This window comes from Xenopus tropicalis, chromosome 2 (genome assembly GCF_000004195.4).
Source record: "Xenopus tropicalis strain Nigerian chromosome 2, UCB_Xtro_10.0, whole genome shotgun sequence".
Classification (NCBI taxonomy): Eukaryota; Metazoa; Chordata; class Amphibia; order Anura; family Pipidae; genus Xenopus; species Xenopus tropicalis.
Window position 1 is genome coordinate 14,040,225 of NC_030678.2, and position 18,078 is coordinate 14,058,302.

Consider the following 18,078-nt stretch of genomic DNA (forward strand, 5'->3'; position numbering starts at 1 on the left):
CCAATCGTAATTTTTCCAATTCGGATTTGAATTCGTGTCTTAGTAAATCAGCCCCTTAGTGAGAAGGGATTAGGATTTGAATCATCCAGGACACTGTTACTGTCACCCTAATAACCCAGGGTTAGTTGGAGTCTCTGTTACATTGGTTTTCTATATAAGTGTTCCTACATATGCCGGAGCTATCATTAACCCTTACCATTTCTTTGCCAATGTATCTCTACTAATATAGAAATACTCCATACTACTCTGTGCCACCTGTAATTTGGATAAATAGAATAGAACTAAAAACTGCCTTCAGCTGACATCAGAAGGGTATCGGGTGTTTCATCACTGGCTGTAATATCCTGGCAAAGAAAAGTTATATATGCCATCTGCTGTACTGTGCAGTGTGCATAAGTAGCACTATACGAATACAAATATACATCCATCCATAGGCTTTATTCATTAACCAAGAAGCATATGGAAACTGTAGGCGTTTGATTTTAAAGGGATGATGTAGCAACACCAGGTGGAAAGAACAGATGGCCGACATGGTGAATGTTGGTGTACATTATACCCATATCATTTCTTTAAAGCCAAAAGTCTATAAAATCCACATACTGCTTCATGTTGTGTGTAGTCTGGATTATTCCTCTGAACTAGTTAGTAAGCACTTGTGCAGCACAGGGGTATTATAGACAATTTTTATGGACATTTTTCTGCTCATCTCTTATACCAAGGGTCCCACAAAAATGCAGATAATGAATAGGCCGTGAGTAGGAAACAGAGAGCACAAGCTCAAAAAAGCAACAACCCAATACCCTATCCTGTTTGATATATGCCAACCAGCTTATAGAGGAGACTAGACAATTGGCAAACGTTGCACCTTTTGCACCATTACCCCCCAGAGAATCTGAATGTCAGGGTGCTGTACCTCCCAGTGTCACTGACTGTTTAAGCAGCATGGCACACATTTTGATAGCCTACAGTCCTTTGCTCCCATATAAATCCAGCATAACCATTTAACCATCACCCTTTGCCCAAAGAGACCACTTCTTAAAGAAACACACTTGTAACATTAACTTGGCTAAAGAATTTGCAGGCGGTGGTCATAGCTTTATTGGTAAGCAATGTAAAGCAACTGGGACCCCTTGCCCCAAAATACTTGCATGAAATGATTGATGAAGTTGAGTTGAGTAGAGTTGAGTTGAGTAGAGTTGGAACCTGGGTTCTGACACAGTAAAAAAAAGTTGAAGCTTTTTTCCAATGAAAACCTTGCCTAAGTTTTAGTTGATCCAGAGAAAGGTGAAACTCCCATGTCAGGTTGACTCTTAGTTGCCACAGACAGGGGCTAACATTTTCTTCTGTTGCTAAAGGGCAATTGGACCAGTGTATTGTCTTGCTTGCTAAAAAAGCATCCAACCCTTTCTTGACACTATATATCTGCCAGTAGTACAACTGATTTTAGGAAAAAAATCCATAGCTTCCCATGTCTAAATATATTGATAAGGATGAGCAGGGGTAGTCAGAAGAGGCACCTGCGTAGGGTGCAAAGGTGTGGGGGGGGGGGCGCAAGGCAGCCTACCTCTATTCTGCTCTCTCTTGCACCCACTGCCACTTGCCATTGCGCAGCACCCCCCTTAAAGGGGACCTGTCACCCTAAGAAATAATTCCAAATTCTTTTCTATTGTGGTTTCAAGCAAAATAAACTTCATCTACACTGTAGAAATTATTTTAATCTTATTTTCTTCAGCCTTGGAATTCACAATTACAGCAAGCAGGCAGGCACCATTTTATAGACACTGTTATTAAGGCAAGCTTTGAATCCTGACAAAATCTTGTTTCTGTGCCGGTATGGGGGACCTGATACCCATGTCCATGCACTGGTTACGAAATTAGATGGTGAGGAGGGAGGGGGAATGTGAGAACCGCAGCAGCATCTAATAAGTTCTGAATTGAAAGTGAAAGTAACTGTCTGCCCCACCTCTATGCCTAAGGCATAGAGCAGGGGTAGGGAACCTATGGCTCGGGAGCCAGATGTGGCTCTTATGATGGCTGCATCTGGCTCGCTGCCAAATCTTTAATAAAAGAAATAACAGGGGGCGTGGCCTGCGCTCGCCAGATAGAAGACGTGTTCTAATCCTTAGAATACGTCTTCTATCCGCCGAGCGCAGGCCACACCCTCCTCTGCATCGCATCCGGCATCCTTGGCACCCACCCTACCTTGTCCCTGCGCTCAGCGGATAGAAGGCGTGTTCTAAGCCGTAGAACGCATCTTCTATCTGCCGAGCACAGGCCACGCCCTCCTCCGCATCGCATCCGGCATCCTTGGGACTCACCCTCCTTGTCCCTGCGCTCGGCGGATAGAAGACATGTTCTAATCCTTAGAACACGTCTTCTATCCGCCGAGCGCAGGCAACTCCCTCCTCTGCATCGCATGCGCATCCGGCATCCTTGGGCCCCACCCTACCTTGCCCCGCAGCATCCGCGGGCAAACATATTGTATGGCTCTTACTGATTTACATTTTAAAATATGTGGTGTTTATGGCTCTCTCAGCCAAAAAGGTTCCCGACCCCTGGCATAGAGGCAGGGTAAGCAATATATGATTGACAGCTGAGATTTTTAAATGCTTTTATAATGGGCATGGATGCGTTAATAAAAACATGGCTTTTGGTTTCATATTTAATTTGAAAAGGGCTTTTATTATACAGCTTTTTATGCCTGGGTGACAGGTCCCCTTTAACATCAATGCACATGTGCATGCTTGCATAAATGCTATCCTTGGCCTGGCGCTTTATGTAAAATTCACCAGTCATGGGTAGGGTTGCCACATGGCCAGTAAAAATGATGTTATTAATAGGAAAGAAAGAAAAAAATATAGGAAGGCTGGTATGTTTTTCCAGAAAAGGTGGCAACACTAGCCATGTGTATTCTGCAGTGAGTGCTGTGGTGTGCATTGAGCTACCATTGATCCTTTGTGTATGTGTGAACCATTTGCACACAGTCAGTGGCGTAATTATATAGGAAGCAGATCCTGTGGCCTTCGGGGACCCATGCCTGCTTTCTCTGCCTGGGGGCCACGGGGACTGGGTCAGTGGGCCCAAAAACACTTCCGCCCCAAACATTACACAACTGTGCAACATTGGTAACTTTTGAAAACATTAAGGGCTGTGGCACACGGGGAGATTAGTCGCCCATGACAAATCTCCCTTGCCGTGGGCAACTAATCTCCCCACAATGCCATCCCACCAGCAAGAATGTAAATCGCCAGTGGGATGGCATACGTGTCGCTGCGATATCCCAAAGTCGGCTGAAGTTTCCTCTCGACAACTTCGGGACATTGCAGCGACGCGTTTGCCATCCCACCGGCGATTTACATTCTAGCTGTAGGAATGGCATTGCGGGGAGATTAGTCGCCCACGACAACAGAGATTTGTTGCAGTGCAACTAATCTCCCTGTGTACCCCTACCCTAAGAAGTGTTGTTGCTCCACTGCAAGCAGCATGCCTGATTAGTTCCTATGGCTACTTAGGGTTGCCTGCATGTGTATAGTTTTCCCTTTCATCCCTATCAATAACATTGGGATCAAGCACCCTTTATTGTTGGCACCCTCATTGCTGTGCTGGTGCAAAATTGCCGCCATTAAGCTGTGCATATATATGTATTCTCCTTTCTGTACTTGGAACTTGAAGGGCAACATGTTATCTATACAGTTCGTGAAATTATACAATTTTACCCCGATGTCGTCAATGCTGCAGGAAAAGTTTTACAAAATGACCAACATTGACCCAAAGAATTTCACAGACTACGGTGACCAATGAGAGCGCCTTCCCCACACGCAATAAATGTGACTTCTAGTAAAGTTCCCTGAGGCCTACACCGGAAATAGCGCGAAAAGCGGCGGGACAGCGCACGTGTGCGCGCCTCCCTCTATTCCGACACCAGGGGGCGTACCCGCCGCACCGTCCCCCTCTCTCAGTGCGCGCCTGGTGTTGATCTAATAAGGCACCTCGGGGGCGCGCACGTACGTGCGTGAGTGTGTCGGAAAGAACCAGGGCGAGAAAGAGACCCAGAAGGAGGAGGAGCAGGAGGTCTGGGGCGCCATGGCGACCAACATAGAACAGATCTTCCGTTCCTTCGTGGTCAACAAATTTAAAGAGATCCAGGAGGAAAAGCTGAACAGGTAAGCGCCGTGGGTGCGGGGCACAGAAATGGATGGAATGGCCGGAGATGGAAATAGCACCAAAGCGCCGCGCAGGCTGCGGCCTACTACTTCTATTCGTTCCTTTGGGAATTGTGAGAAGACTGCGGGCTGCCGAAACGGAGATTTACTGCCCCGTCTGAGCAGCGGGGAGGGGGCGGGGCCTTGGGTGCCTGACACCCCGTGTGGGAGCCATGCTGCGTTATACCCGGGGCTAGCCTCACTTCCCTCTCCGGCTACTGCTCTTCCACAAGCGCTTCCATTTGGCAGAGGATTCTGGGAGCTGTAGTCCAGCACAAGCGGGAGAGCCGAGGTTAGCAAACAGGGAGCTGAGGTATCGGTAATGTTGTGTAACTACGGCAGGGAGCATGGGCCCAGCTTAAACAACTACATTTAGAACTTTATTATATACTTCAGGAATGTCAGTGCTGCAGCCTTCTGGCTCTTCCACTGCAACTTCCCACGCTTCCCTGGGGATTGCGCAATGATTATCCTACAGGACTAAAGGTGCCCATACACTATAAGGTCGCCAAGCGAGCGCCTAAAGGTGCCCATACACTATAAGGTCGCCAAGCGAGCGCCTAAAGGTGCCCATACACTATAAGGTCGCCAAGCGAGCGCCTAAAGGTGCCCATACACTATAAGATCGCCAAGAGAGCGCCTAAAGGTGCCCATACACTATAAGATCGCCAAGAGAGCGCCTAAAGGTGCCCATACACTATAAGATCGCCAAGAGAGCGCCTAAAGGTGCCCATACACTATAAGATCGCCAAGCGAGCGCCTAAAGGTGCCCATACACTATAAGGTCGCCAAGCGAGCGCCTAAAGGTGCCCATACACTATAAGATCGCCAAGCGAGCGCCTAAAGGTGCCCATACACTATAAGGTCGCCAAGCGAGCGCCTAAAGGTGCCCATACACTATAAGGTCGCCAAGAGAGCGCCTAAAGGTGCCCATACACTATAAGATCGCCAAGAGAGCGCCTAAAGGTGCCCATACACTATAAGGTCGCCAAGCGAGCGCATCTTCACCCGATATCCCACCTACGGGTGGGCCATATCGGCTAGCAAGTAACTTAAAAAAACAATAAGTTATAAATTACATTTGCGGCCATGGGGCAGTCGGTTTGGGGACAGCATCAACGAGCCGATGCGGTCCCCGATCCGACCGGATTTTCTAACCTGGCCGATCGATATCTGGCCAATTTCAGGCCAGATATCAGTCGGCCAGGCAGCTCTGTTCTGCCCATACACGGGCCAATTATATAGTCGGCCCGTGTATGGGGACCTTAAAGGTGCCCATACACTATAAAGGTGGCCATACACGAGCAGATCCGCTCGCTTGGCAATGTCGCCAAGCGAGCGGATCTTCCCCCGATATCCCCACCTACGGGTGGGCGATATCGGGGACCATTTAGGTAAAAAAAAAAATAATCCGATCGTTTGGCCCTGGGGCCAAACGATCAGATTATGTGGGCGGCAATGGGGCAGTCGGATCGGGGACCGCATCAACGAGCCGATGCGGTCCCCGATCCGACCGGATTTTTTAACCTGCCCGATCGAGATCTGAAATTGGCCAGATATCGGTCGGCCAGGCCGCTCTGCTCTCCCCATACACGGGACGATTAGCTGCCGAATCAGTCCAAGGGACCTATATCGGCAGCTATAGTCGGCCCGTGTATGGGGACCTTAAGATCCGCTCGCTTGGCGATGTCCCCGATCCGACCGGATTTTCTAACCTGGCCGATCAAAATCTGGGCAATTTCAGGCCAGATATCAGTCGGCCAGCCCGCTCTGTTCTGCCCATACACGGGCCGATTAGCTGCCGAATCGGTCCAAGGGACCAATATCGGCAGCTATAGTCGGCCTGTGTATGGGGACCTTAAGGCCTATAGTAACATGGGGCATTTAATCACCTCTGTCGGTAAACAGCATTGGCAACAGTTACGGCTCGTAATTTTATTATTAAATTACATTATTAATGGCCAGACACTGACAACTGCTTTCTGCTGGATAACCGGAGCTAAACCGATCCATGTGCCTTGGGCCCAAAGGGTACAGTTCTTAGGGTGTTTGGCCTGGGCCTCCAATCTCTAGGGATTCCTGAAGGCAAGCAAATGGGACACCTGTTATGTTTTTTTTTTAATCTATCGCAGGAGTGGGCAAACTTTTTGGCTGAGGGGCCACATTGACTTTGAAAATCTGACAGGCAGGCCGGGCCAGCGTTACGCCGTTTCCGCGCATCAGTTCCCAGACGTGATGATACTTGCAGAGTTGGCGGGCCAGATGTGGCCCACGGGCCGTAGTTTGCCCACCCCTGATCTATCGGGATATACCACTCTAGCATTTGTTAGGCTGCAGAGGGATACTGGGAGTTGTAGGATCACATATTGGACATCCTCAAACCAATGGGATGGCTTCCAAGGTTGCTCTTGGGGTCCTGATTTGACTGTGAACAACTCCCAGAGGGTAGAAGGATGAAACCTGCTCTAGACATTGGATACATTTGCATAGGTAGCACGGAGGTATGTAACTTGTGGCCCTCCAGCTGTTGCTTTTGATGAGTTCAGGTTTAATGACCCCCCCCCCCCCCCGAGAGCGGAAGGATGGGTTCCACTTTACAGTTATAGTGAAATGATTAGGTATAACCTGTATTGGCAGTGCCAGGGCATTACAGTTTGTACACGTAGCACAGAGTGTTCTAACTTCTGGCCCTCCTGCTGCTGTCAAACTACAACTCCCACAGTCTAATTAACAACAACTTCCCAGAGAGCTGTTTATACACACAGCACAAAGGTGTCAGGGTGTTTGTTCCAGTTTGGTACCGTGTGTCCTTGGCATTAAGGTTTAATGTGCGTACCACCATGCTTTAAACGTGTAACATCCTGCGTTCACCCACTAGTTGGTAAATACAGTCGCTAAGAGCCAAAGGTTTCCAGGGACAAAAGCTTAGCAAAGTCCGAAGTTCCAGATGACATATTGCTAAGGCCCATTTTTAAATGCTGTTTAGTTTTGTCCTTGACCGAATTGAATAACTAAGCAGTTAACAAGAATGTTTGTGTACACCCTTCTGTATATTGTAAAGCCCTCGGCATTCGTACAGATAAATTGAGCAACTGTTTGGGTGCTACAAAATGATTCTGATGTATAGGTTCTCCTTGACGTACATACTGGATGCATTTGTGGATATGTTTCACTTGATGTTTAGGAATCTTTGATCCCCCATGGTGCATCCTGGTGTCTTTGCTAAATCAGAAGGGTATCCCTCAGTCAGTTTGATAATAGGTCTGTGGTTGGGATTGCATGGCCAAAAAAGAACAGTGGCTTGATTGATGACCTCCATCAACATGATAGTAGAATTCTGGCTTCTTTCTCATTCCTGACCCCAGGATGAGTTTCCCACAATCTAAAGACTGTTTGTGGCCTATAGAACAGGGGAGGTGTGTAGGCAGTGCCAGAGCTGTGCATGTATCAGGTAGCTATTTTATCTGGGGGTACATTATTGTTTTTGAAGTGTGGTACAGGTATGGGACCCATTATCTGGAAGCCCGTTATCCAGAAAGTTCCCGAATTACAGAAAAGCCATCTCCCATAAGGAAGTAATTCACATTTTTAAAAAATGATTTACCTTTTCTCTGTAAAAATAAAACAGTACCTGTACTTGATCCCAACTAAGATATAATTACCCCTTATTGGGGGCAGAACAGCCCTATTGGGTTTATTTAATGGTTAAATGATTCCCTTTTCTCTGTAATAATAAAACAGTACCTGTACTTGATCCCAACTAAGATATAATTGATCCTTATTCAAGGCAAAACAATCCTATTGGATTTGATTAATGTTTAAATGAGTTTTTAGCAGACTTGAGTTACAGAGATCCAAATTATGGGAAGGTCCCTTATCTGGAAAATCCCAGGTCCCGAGCATTCCTGATAACAGGTCCCATACCTGTATGTAGATTCAATGAAGATAATCTACTGATGAAATCTAGATCTTATTAACTATGAGGGCACACTTTGACCGTACTTAAATAATCATTTTTTTTAAAGGGCAAGGAAGAGCTTAATTACTCGGGGGTCCCAGTTTGTTGGCCTCTCCCCCAATGATTATAATTATTAACCTCAGACTTGGGTATGAGGTTAGTGAGAGTTCTTTGATGGGACTTGGTTTTTAAAAGTGTAAAAATCGCTTGAATATTCGCACTCATGTTCTGTTGCAACAAAAATGCTTTTTATTCACTATTAATACAGTATTTAGCATCTTATCTAAAGTAGGGTTGACACTTCTGTAGGCTGCTGAATCATTGCGCCTTACTATGTTGATGAGGAATCATTTGTGAAATTGATTAGCAAAATAATTTGCATTTGTACTGGAGTTTTCAACAAAGATCTTATGTTATGTATTTTTTGTTTCCAAGTGAGTAGTTCCCAAACTGTGCCCCCCTTCCTTTGGGTGCCCCAGAAGAAGTGGCTGGATATCTATTATTATTATTATTAACATTTATTTATAAAGCGCCAACATATTCCGCAGCGCTGTACAATAAGTGGGTTACATACATTGGACATACAGAGTAACATATAAAGCAATCAGTAACCGATACAAGAGAGCCCTGCCCAAAAGAGCTTATGTCTAGCCTGAAAGCCATAATGGTGATATCTGGGAAGAATTCCCATTTGCTTTCTTAGATAAACCTAAAAACTCAGGTTAAGGAAAATATCGGTGAGATTTTGGGGTGAGTATTTGCTTGCTGCCCTAGATATTTGTCTACCTTGTATATTCCAGTTTGTTTTTGCAAATCTTTAACCTTGTCATGAGCTAAAGACATCCCTGAATAACATATTGTGTATGAAATCAATAGGGACCCTAGATTGCAAGCAGCTCCACTGGGGCAGGGAGTGGTGGGAACGATATATAGAAATAAACCTGCTCTAATGTCATGTCATAACGTTAGATTCATCTCAATATACACATTGTTTCTGTGTCATAAATATTATACTAAAGTAAAAGTGTCCTTTGTAGAACATAAGTTCCATACCTTAGTGGTGGGCCTAATTACTGTGTAACTCTAGTTTGTAGCTTGACAAATCTGGTGTTGGCTCAGCAGTTCTGTGACATGTTGTCTCTAAATCATTACTTGTGTACATGTTCTGTTTACGCTGCTTAGTGTTAATGTGCTTACTCCAGCTTGTCCAGCCATGTATTGCCCTACAATTATTATGGCACCCCAACTGCCTCAGCAGTTTTGTTTTTTGTTTTATAACAGCCAGTAGGCCAGCTAACTCATGGACTGAGCTTATAATTAGGCCTGCATAGGGAAAATGTTTTTACACTGACAGACTGAATGGTCATAGAGAATGTGTGTATTTTGTACCTAAGGCAACCCAAACGCAGGGGAGCATAACAGATAACATATATTCTTTATTATAGTTAACAGAAAACCCATTATCCAGAAAGTTCCGAATTTCGGAAAGCCCATTCCCCATAGATTCCATTATAACCAAATAATTCTAGTTCTTAAAAATGATTTCCTTTTTCTCTGTAATAATAAAACAGTACCTGTACTTGATCCCAACTAAGATATAATTACCCCTTATTGGGGGCAGAACAGCCATATTGGGTTTATTTCATGGTTAAATGATTCCCTTTTCTCTGTAATAATAAAACAGTACCTGTACTCGATCCCAACTAAGATATAATTACCCCTTATTGGGGGCAGAACAGTCCTATTGGGTTTATTTAATGGTTAAATGATTCCCTTTTCTCTGTAATAATAAAACAGTACCTGTACTTGATCCCAACTAAGATATAATTACCCCTTATTGGGGGCAGAACAGCCCTATTGGGTTTATTTCATGGTTAAATGATTCCCTTTTCTCTGTAATAATAAAACAGTACCTGTACTTGATCCCAACTAAGATATAATTACCCCTTATTGGGGGCAGAACAGCCCTATTGGGTTTATTTAATGGTTAAATGATTCCCTTTTCTCTGTAATAATAAAACAGTACCTGTACTTGATCCCAACTAAGATATAATTACCCCTTATTGGGGGCAGAACAGCCCTATTGGGTTTATTTCATGGTTAAATGATTCCCTTTTCTCTGTAATAATAAAACAGTACCTGTACTTGATCCCAACTAAGATATAATTACCCCTTATTGGGGGCAGAACAGCCCTATTGGGTTTATTTAATGGTTAAATGATTCCCTTTTCTCTGTAATAATAAAACAGTACCTGTACTTGATCCCAACTAAGATATAATTACCCCTTATTGGAGGCAAAACAATTGTATTTGGTTTATTCAATATTTAAATGATTTTTAGCAGACTTAAGTTATGGAGATCCAAATTACAGAAAGATCCCTTATCCGGAAAACCCGAGGTCCCTAGAATTATGGATAACGGGTCTGATACATCTATATCTGTTACCCCATAAGTACATTGTCCCATTGCAAATGTCTTGAGTAACTAAGCTCCTCAGCATTGTTTTGTTGGCTCCAACGTGCACAGCCATCTGTGATATATGTGTGGGATATACATATAAAGAGCCCCTTGACTATAACTTAAAGTGGCAGTATACTTCTTTTATCATGAGTTCAATGAATAGAATTTGTTTTAATCATTCTGTCCTGCTAGCAAAACCATCACCAAAGGGTGAAGGGAAGGGGGTTTTATACTTGCAATCTGATTTTATACTGTGCAAGTATGAAGTCCAAAACTGACCAAACATGAAGTCTGAGTCATTGTATTCATGTTAAAAAGGTATAATAGTGCCCCTTTAAAAGGATGCATTATAGTTGTTAGTCACTTAGGCAAATTGTCACTTGTCCTGCCATTAACTGCCTTAGAATTTGTCAGATTTATATAGAGTCCAGCAACTCTTGTGATCTGTAAACTGCAGTAAAGTGAGACAATCTTGAGCAACTAAGCTCCCCAGCAGGACCAATCAAGTTTGGTCCAAATCCTTTGTTTTCTGGGTATCTGGGTTGGCTGGATGTCATGGTTCATATGTGTATGCTCAGAGAAACGGTGGGGGGGACTGTGTGAAATTGTCAGTCAAGTAATAATTAGATGTTTTTGGGGGTGCATTTTGTTGCAGTCTCTTTAGGGAGGGAAATGTGCAGTTTGCTATGCAGACATTTTTCGTGCTGTTTGTAGGGGCTATTTACGAGTAAACCAGACCTCACGGATTTTGTAAACCCCCAAAAATAAAATACTGTATCATCTCAGAAAAATATAATTCTAAGCAACTCTGCAATGTACATAGAAAATCATTTTCCAGTGCTTTTAAAGTTATTATGAAATGTAATTGCTGTTGAAAACAGGATTGTTTTAAAATCATTGAAAATGTCAATGAATATATAGAATGTTGCTTACAATTATGTGTTCATTCATCAGACAGCGTTTTATGTTGGGATTTACATGCCTTGTAATTATTGAGTTAAGTCAAATGAAAATAAAAGTCAATTAAGAGGATATTGTGGGATGATAGATGCCTTTTATTAGACACCCGTGGAGCCCTATTAGTCTGTATAATCATAGACTCTCATAAATCTGTTTCTAAGCTTTTTGCCAGTGTAGAGATCTGTCTGTCTAGCCACTGATAGTCCAGAGCAACAGACAGACAAGCAAGTTACTTCAGGCAATGTAAGTTGTGGGTTTACATAGTTACATAGGGTTGAAAAAAGACCAGTGTCCATCAAGTTCAACCCATCCAAGTAAACCCAGCACACCTAACCCACACCAACCAATCTATACACTCACATACATAAACTATAAATACAACCACTAGTACTAACTGTAGATATTAGTATCACAATAGCCTTGGATATTCTGATTGTTCAAGAACTCATCTAGGCCCCTCTTAAAGGCATTAACAGAGTCTGCCATTACCACATCTCTAGGAAGGGCATTCCACAACCTCACTGCCCTCACCGTGAAAAACCACCTACGCTGCTTCAAATGGAAGCTCCGTTCCTCTAATCTAAAGGGGTGACCTCTGGTGCGTTGATTGTTTTTATAGGAAAAAAGGAAAAAATCCCCCATCTGCCTATAATCCCCTCTAATGTACTTGTACAGAGTAATCATGTCCCCTCGCAAGCGCCTCTTTTCCAGAGAAAACAACCTCAACCTCGACAGTCTCCCCTCATAGTTTAAATCTTCCATCCCCTTTACCAGTTTAGTTGCAGTCTCTGCACTCTCTCCAGCTCACTAATATCCTTCTTAAGGACTGGAGCCCAAAACTGCACTGCATACTCAAGGTGAGGCCTTACCAGGGACCTATAAAGGGGCAAAATTATGTTCTCATTCCTTGAGTCAGTGCCCTTTTTTATACAAGACAGCACTTTATTTGCTTTGAATCCCAATAAAAAAATACCAGTGTTAAGGGCTGTGGCACACGGGGAGATTAGTCGCCCGCGACAAATCTCCCGAAATGCCATCCCACCAGCGAAAATGTAAATCATTGCCTTGAGAGGAAATTTGGCGTATGCCATCCCACCGGCGATTTACATTTTCGCCAGTGGGATGGCATTTCGGGGAGATTAGTCGCCCGCGACAGGGGATATTTGTCGTGGGCGACTAATCTCCCCCTGTGCCACAGCCCTAAGGTGGCCATAAATGTGGCCAAACAAGCAAAGTCTACTCAGTAATTTCACCTTTCTATTGTTCAGCTCATTGGGCTGACAGCAAGAAGAGAATTGGATCTGGTGCTTGTGCTGTTCATAGTCCTATAGGTCCCATAGACCTTATTGCATTGTGTTGGGTGGCTATATAATTCATCTGGCTTCCAACACCAAGATGTGCCTCCTAGCATCAAGGGCATCAAGCCTTTCCTTGTCTTAAATGTATTTGCAGAAACCCACTGTAAACAGCATGGCAGTCCTCTGTTGGGTTTTACTACATAGACTTCCCTCATTAGGGACCTCTTCTCATTCTGCTAAACAAGAAGCCCTATACCTTGTTGCTCGCCCAATGGAGTGGTTCTACTTGCATTTGCTGTGCAGTGAGAACTCCAGGGTCAATGTAAGCGTTAATGGATTTTGTGCTTTCCTGTGGGTCTCGTTCCATGGTAGCCAATATCCATGCTAAACCCTGGAAAAGAATTGCCCTTGATAATTCTTTTCTGTCTGCAGGTTAATATGGTTTTAGAGTAAAGACCCCTATGGCAAATTGAATCGGGTTGTATTTTTTTCATTTTTAGTACTGAAGCTCAGAAGTGTGTTGGGGTTGAGTACATGCCAGCCTTGCACATGGTCTGCTTCAAAATCTCCCAGGTGGGGCAGGTTACTCTGATGATGTCTGCGTGCGTCAGTTTTCAAGTAGTCATAGAGGGTCTCTATTTGAAAGAGATTGAGCTCTGGGCTATTGTAGGTGTCTCTGTTCCATCTCAATTGTGCACTTGTGTTTGGGATTGTTGTTCTAATGAAAGATGAACATTCTCAGCTTCAGGTTTGCTGGGGGTCATTTTGCACCATCCGTTCTTGCTTCGACCTTGATAAAAAGCAGCCCTACAGCATGATGCTGTAGGCTACTCATGCCTAGAGTCATGCTACTTTTCTGTAGCTAACACTCCCAAAGCCTCAAAAACCATTGTTCGTTCATTGCAAGTTTGGTGGTGGAGGCATCATCCCATAATGCTGGGGTTTTGTTTATATCGGTCCACCAGCCTGGCAATACTTTGCCCCCAAGGCTTACATCAGCCCAGAGGGGGTGGCTGTGTCACTGATTAACACCGACCAGTAATGTTGTGACGTGGTTAACTATTTGTATGTGTCAGTCTCTCGGGTAGATGGTGAAGAGAACCCTCTTCAATAAGATAGTTTGGGTATAAGTCATCTTTCCCAAGCACTAAGTAGCATTGGGGTCCAGTCAATGCCCTGATCTCATTGCAGTAGGCAGTCTGGGATTATTTAAATCTGAGGTGCCCAATTATCACACAGCCTGAGTAGCCTAGAGTCATTTTGATTGGAAGAAGCACTTTACCATAAGAGATCAAATCAGTAAGACTTTTCCTACACATTATAATAGTCATAAAATAGTGTTCTTTAACCCTTTTAGAAATATTGAATCTACATAAAAAGTCCATTGTGCCTGCACCATAGTTTCTACAGTTCCAATCAGCTTTTTCATTTGGGCCGTACATTTGTTTATATGCCATTTGCCGGCACAGGAAAGAGTAACCACTGTGATCATGTGGTTTTTTGATTACAGTTAATGGCCACATTGTGGGTATGGAAACCTATCTAACCAATTAGAAGCTATGTGTAAAGCTGGCCATACACGCACCGATAATATCATACGAAACCTCGTTTCGTACGATATTCGGGCGCCATAGAAGGCGCTTGAGCAAAATCTTTTGACCTGGCCGATCAGCGAGTCGACCGATATCAGAAGCCTCCTGCGATACCGGTCGACTCGCCGACTTGCCATACACGCACCGATTATCGTACGAAACAAGGTTTCGTACGACATTATCGGTGCGTGTATGGCCAGCTTAAAGGAGAAGGAAAGTCTAAAAACAACATGAGCTCAATAACTTAGCCTTAACATATTTCCTGAACTCACCGTGCTGTTGCTTAATCTGGCTCTGACATGGAAAAGTCTTGTCAGTAAATACAGTACCTGCTCTAAGCCTGTGCAGCTTCCTGTCTCACTGAACACAGATTGTCCAGGACACAGACATGCTCAGTGCACAGCAGAGAGCTCCGTTTTTTTTTTTTTCCTCACAAGCAGGGGGGAGGGTGGGCTGCTGCTGTCAGGGAGATTGTTAATGGAGGGGGAATTTGTGGAGCTGCAGAAACTTTCTAACAGGAGCAGGGAGCCGGCTTGTACTTTTCAGCCCATTCAGACATGCTGGATAAGATGGCGGCGCCGTTCACTGAAACAAGCATGTAAGTTCTAGCATGTGTATCTTTGTAAATCTTTCATTAGGCAAGCTAGGAATATAGCGATTTTACACAGCAATAGTAGTACTTTTTAATAGTGTGCTTAATAGATTTTGCCTTTCCTTCTCCTTTAAGTGTTAGTACGTATAAGAGAATTTTGTTGTAGAGCAGAGGGCCGCGAATGACCTGACCCCTGCTTATCACTGCATTAAAGGGAAACTGACACCATTCTGGAGCATTTGCACATAGTGCGGCAGTGCTGTTTCCATAACACATGTTCTCAGGGAGGCAGATTGTATTTTCCAGGGCTACAGCAGTTTGGAAGTGCAAGCCTGTTTGCCAGTGACTTTTGGGGCTCTATAGGCACGGCAGGCTAACTGTAGCCTATATTATCATGTAATAAATGCTGTGTTGTGTCCATTTTGATAACTTTAGCAGGAGCTGATGATAACTTTACATACATAGATATCATACATAATTATCATCAGGTCCTGCTATATACGGAGAGCCAGGAGTTGTCTGTGCCTCAGCAGATGTGAAAGTGAAGCTCTGTTTGGGAAGCTCTATCAGAATAGATTTACCCTCTGTTTCTATACAACCCCCCCCCCATGGATTACATTTTTCTGGCTTTATATTTGGCCTTTATTTATTTATTTTGTGTTATTGATTAGCCTTCCTATTCTGCCTTATCCTGGCTTGCAGCTGGAAATGCTTCCTGGTTGTTGGGAGTCACTAACCCCAACCAAAATGATATATTTTTTTTCTTCATTAATTAGCTTTTTCTGTAATACATTAAATGATAAAATCATTACCTTTTTTTCTCTATACTTGATGGTAATTAAGGCACATTAATTAATATTGGTGGCAAGACAATCCTAATGGCTTTATTTAATGTTACCATAATTATTAGAGTTAAGTTATAATTACCAACATAAAGGAAAGATCTCTCTTCCAGAAAACCTTTAGGTCCTGTTACCTGTGTACATAATACAAATTAAAGGGGAAAAAAACGTATTGCTAGCTGCAGGAGCTGTATTTTTGCGCTGCCCTGGCCTGCCCAGTGTACTATTAATCTCTGACTGTGTTTTTGGTATAGGACTTATGCAGACTTTTTGGGATCTGGGGGTTTCCAGATAAGGGGTCTTTCTGTCATTTGGGTCTCCATACTTAGTCTACTAAAAATTATATAAACATTAAATAAACCCATTAGGTTTGTTGTGCTTCCAGTGGGGATCAATTATATCTTAGTTGGGATCAAGGACAAGGTAAGGTTTTATTAATACAGAGAAAAAAGAAATTAATTTTTAAAAATTTAATTATTTGATTAAAATGGAGTCTGTGGGAAAGAACCTTCCCTTAATTCAGAGCTTTCTGGATAATGGGTTTCCGGATAATGAATCCCATACCCGTAAATAGGACATCCCGTAGTATGGGCCAGTGGATGGAAACACCTGGTGATCTGATGCTTATCCTTATGTGCAAGTTTTCTAATTTCCTTCAAAGGATTCGTTTTGGCCTCTTGCTCTGATACAGACATGAGCGCTACTGTTATTCAGTTTTGTAACTTTATTTTCTTAGGGCCCCTAGCAAAAAGAATAACCTTGTTATCTATAAACAACTGTCTATTGAAAGTACTTCATCTTGATACTAAGTTATAACCCCTCGGCTCACCCTTACGGCTTTATCTATCCTTTGGTATCCCTGTTGGTTGTGTTTTTGTAGTAATTATCAGATCAATTTAGATGACAGTTGGTCAAGGGCAGAGAGTTGTTATGATACTAAAAAAAATTTCTGATACTTTGCTACTAATATGTTAATTATATCTTAGTTGGGATCAAATACAAGATACTGTTTTATTATTACAGAGAAAAGGGAATCATTTAACCATGAAATAAACCCAATAGGGCTGTTCTGCCCCAATAAGGGGTAATTATATCTTAGTTGGGATCAAGTACAGGTACTGTTTTATTATTACAGAGAAAAAGGGAATCATTTAACCATTAAATAAACCCAATAGGATTGTTCTGCCCCAATAAGGGGTAATTATATCTTAGTTGGGATCAAGTACAGGTACTGTTTTATTATTACAGAGAAAAAGGGAATCAGTTTTAAAATTCTGAATTATTTGATTAAAATGGAGTCTATGGGAGACGGGCATTCCGTAATTCAGAGCTTTCTTGATAATGGGTTTCTGGATAAGGGATCCCATACCTGTATTCTGTAAATAAATGACCCCCCCCCCCCCCTTTTTTTTGTCAGGCAGAACATTAAATTGATCACATGATTACCAGTAAATGGATTCTTCCAAACAAAAATGTATATTATTAAAACCTTTTACCCCCAGAGTGCAATATTTTAATTTAAAAAAAAAAAAAAGTTAATATACCTCTTGTCTGATGGCTGTATAACTTGATGTCAAAATTTTGTGAATTGCAACTAACTTTCCTTTTACTTTGTCAGTGAGAATTCCGAAACCTCCCAAAATGGTGAATTAACAGCACAGATGTCTGGAAACCCATCGGAAGAGACCATCACAGGTGTCCAAGACAAAGAGCAAATGCAGCCCGAGTCTACACAACTAGAACAACCACAGAGCTTAGGTAAACGTTTTATTTGTATAAGTTATTTGTATCTTGTTCTTTTTCTCTTAGTTTTTTTCCCCATTGTAAATTTTGCTTGGACATGACACATTTATTTTTTGTATGCCCAGACTTCTATGCTTGTCTCAGGAGCACTGAAAGTTGGGTTGGTGCATTTTCAAGACTAAAGGTCCCCATACACAGGCCGATTATAGCTGCCGATATCGGTCCCTTGGACCGATTCGGCAGCTTATCGGCCCGTGTAGGGGCAGAACCGAGGGACCTGGCCAGATATCGATCGGCCAGTTTAGAAAATCAAGTCGGATCAGGGACCGCATCGGCTCGTTGATGCGGTCCCCGAACCGACTGCCCCATTGCCTCGTGCAGAATTCGATCGTTTGGCCCCAGGGCCAAATGATCGAATTCACCTACATGC

General features: G+C 43.2%; 1 protein-coding gene across 1 annotated transcript in view; it reads left to right on the top strand.

The window, feature by feature from the left end:
* son (SON DNA binding protein) overlaps positions 1-18,078 on the top strand; it is a 67,269-nt gene that overhangs the window by 3,096 nt on the left and 46,095 nt on the right. Inside the window, exons 2-3 of the mRNA XM_012958002.3 lie at positions 3,986-4,163; positions 17,524-17,663. Coding sequence (XP_012813456.2) covers positions 3,986-4,163; positions 17,524-17,663 — 318 coding nt within the window. The remainder of the gene's footprint in view (positions 1-3,985; positions 4,164-17,523; positions 17,664-18,078) is intronic.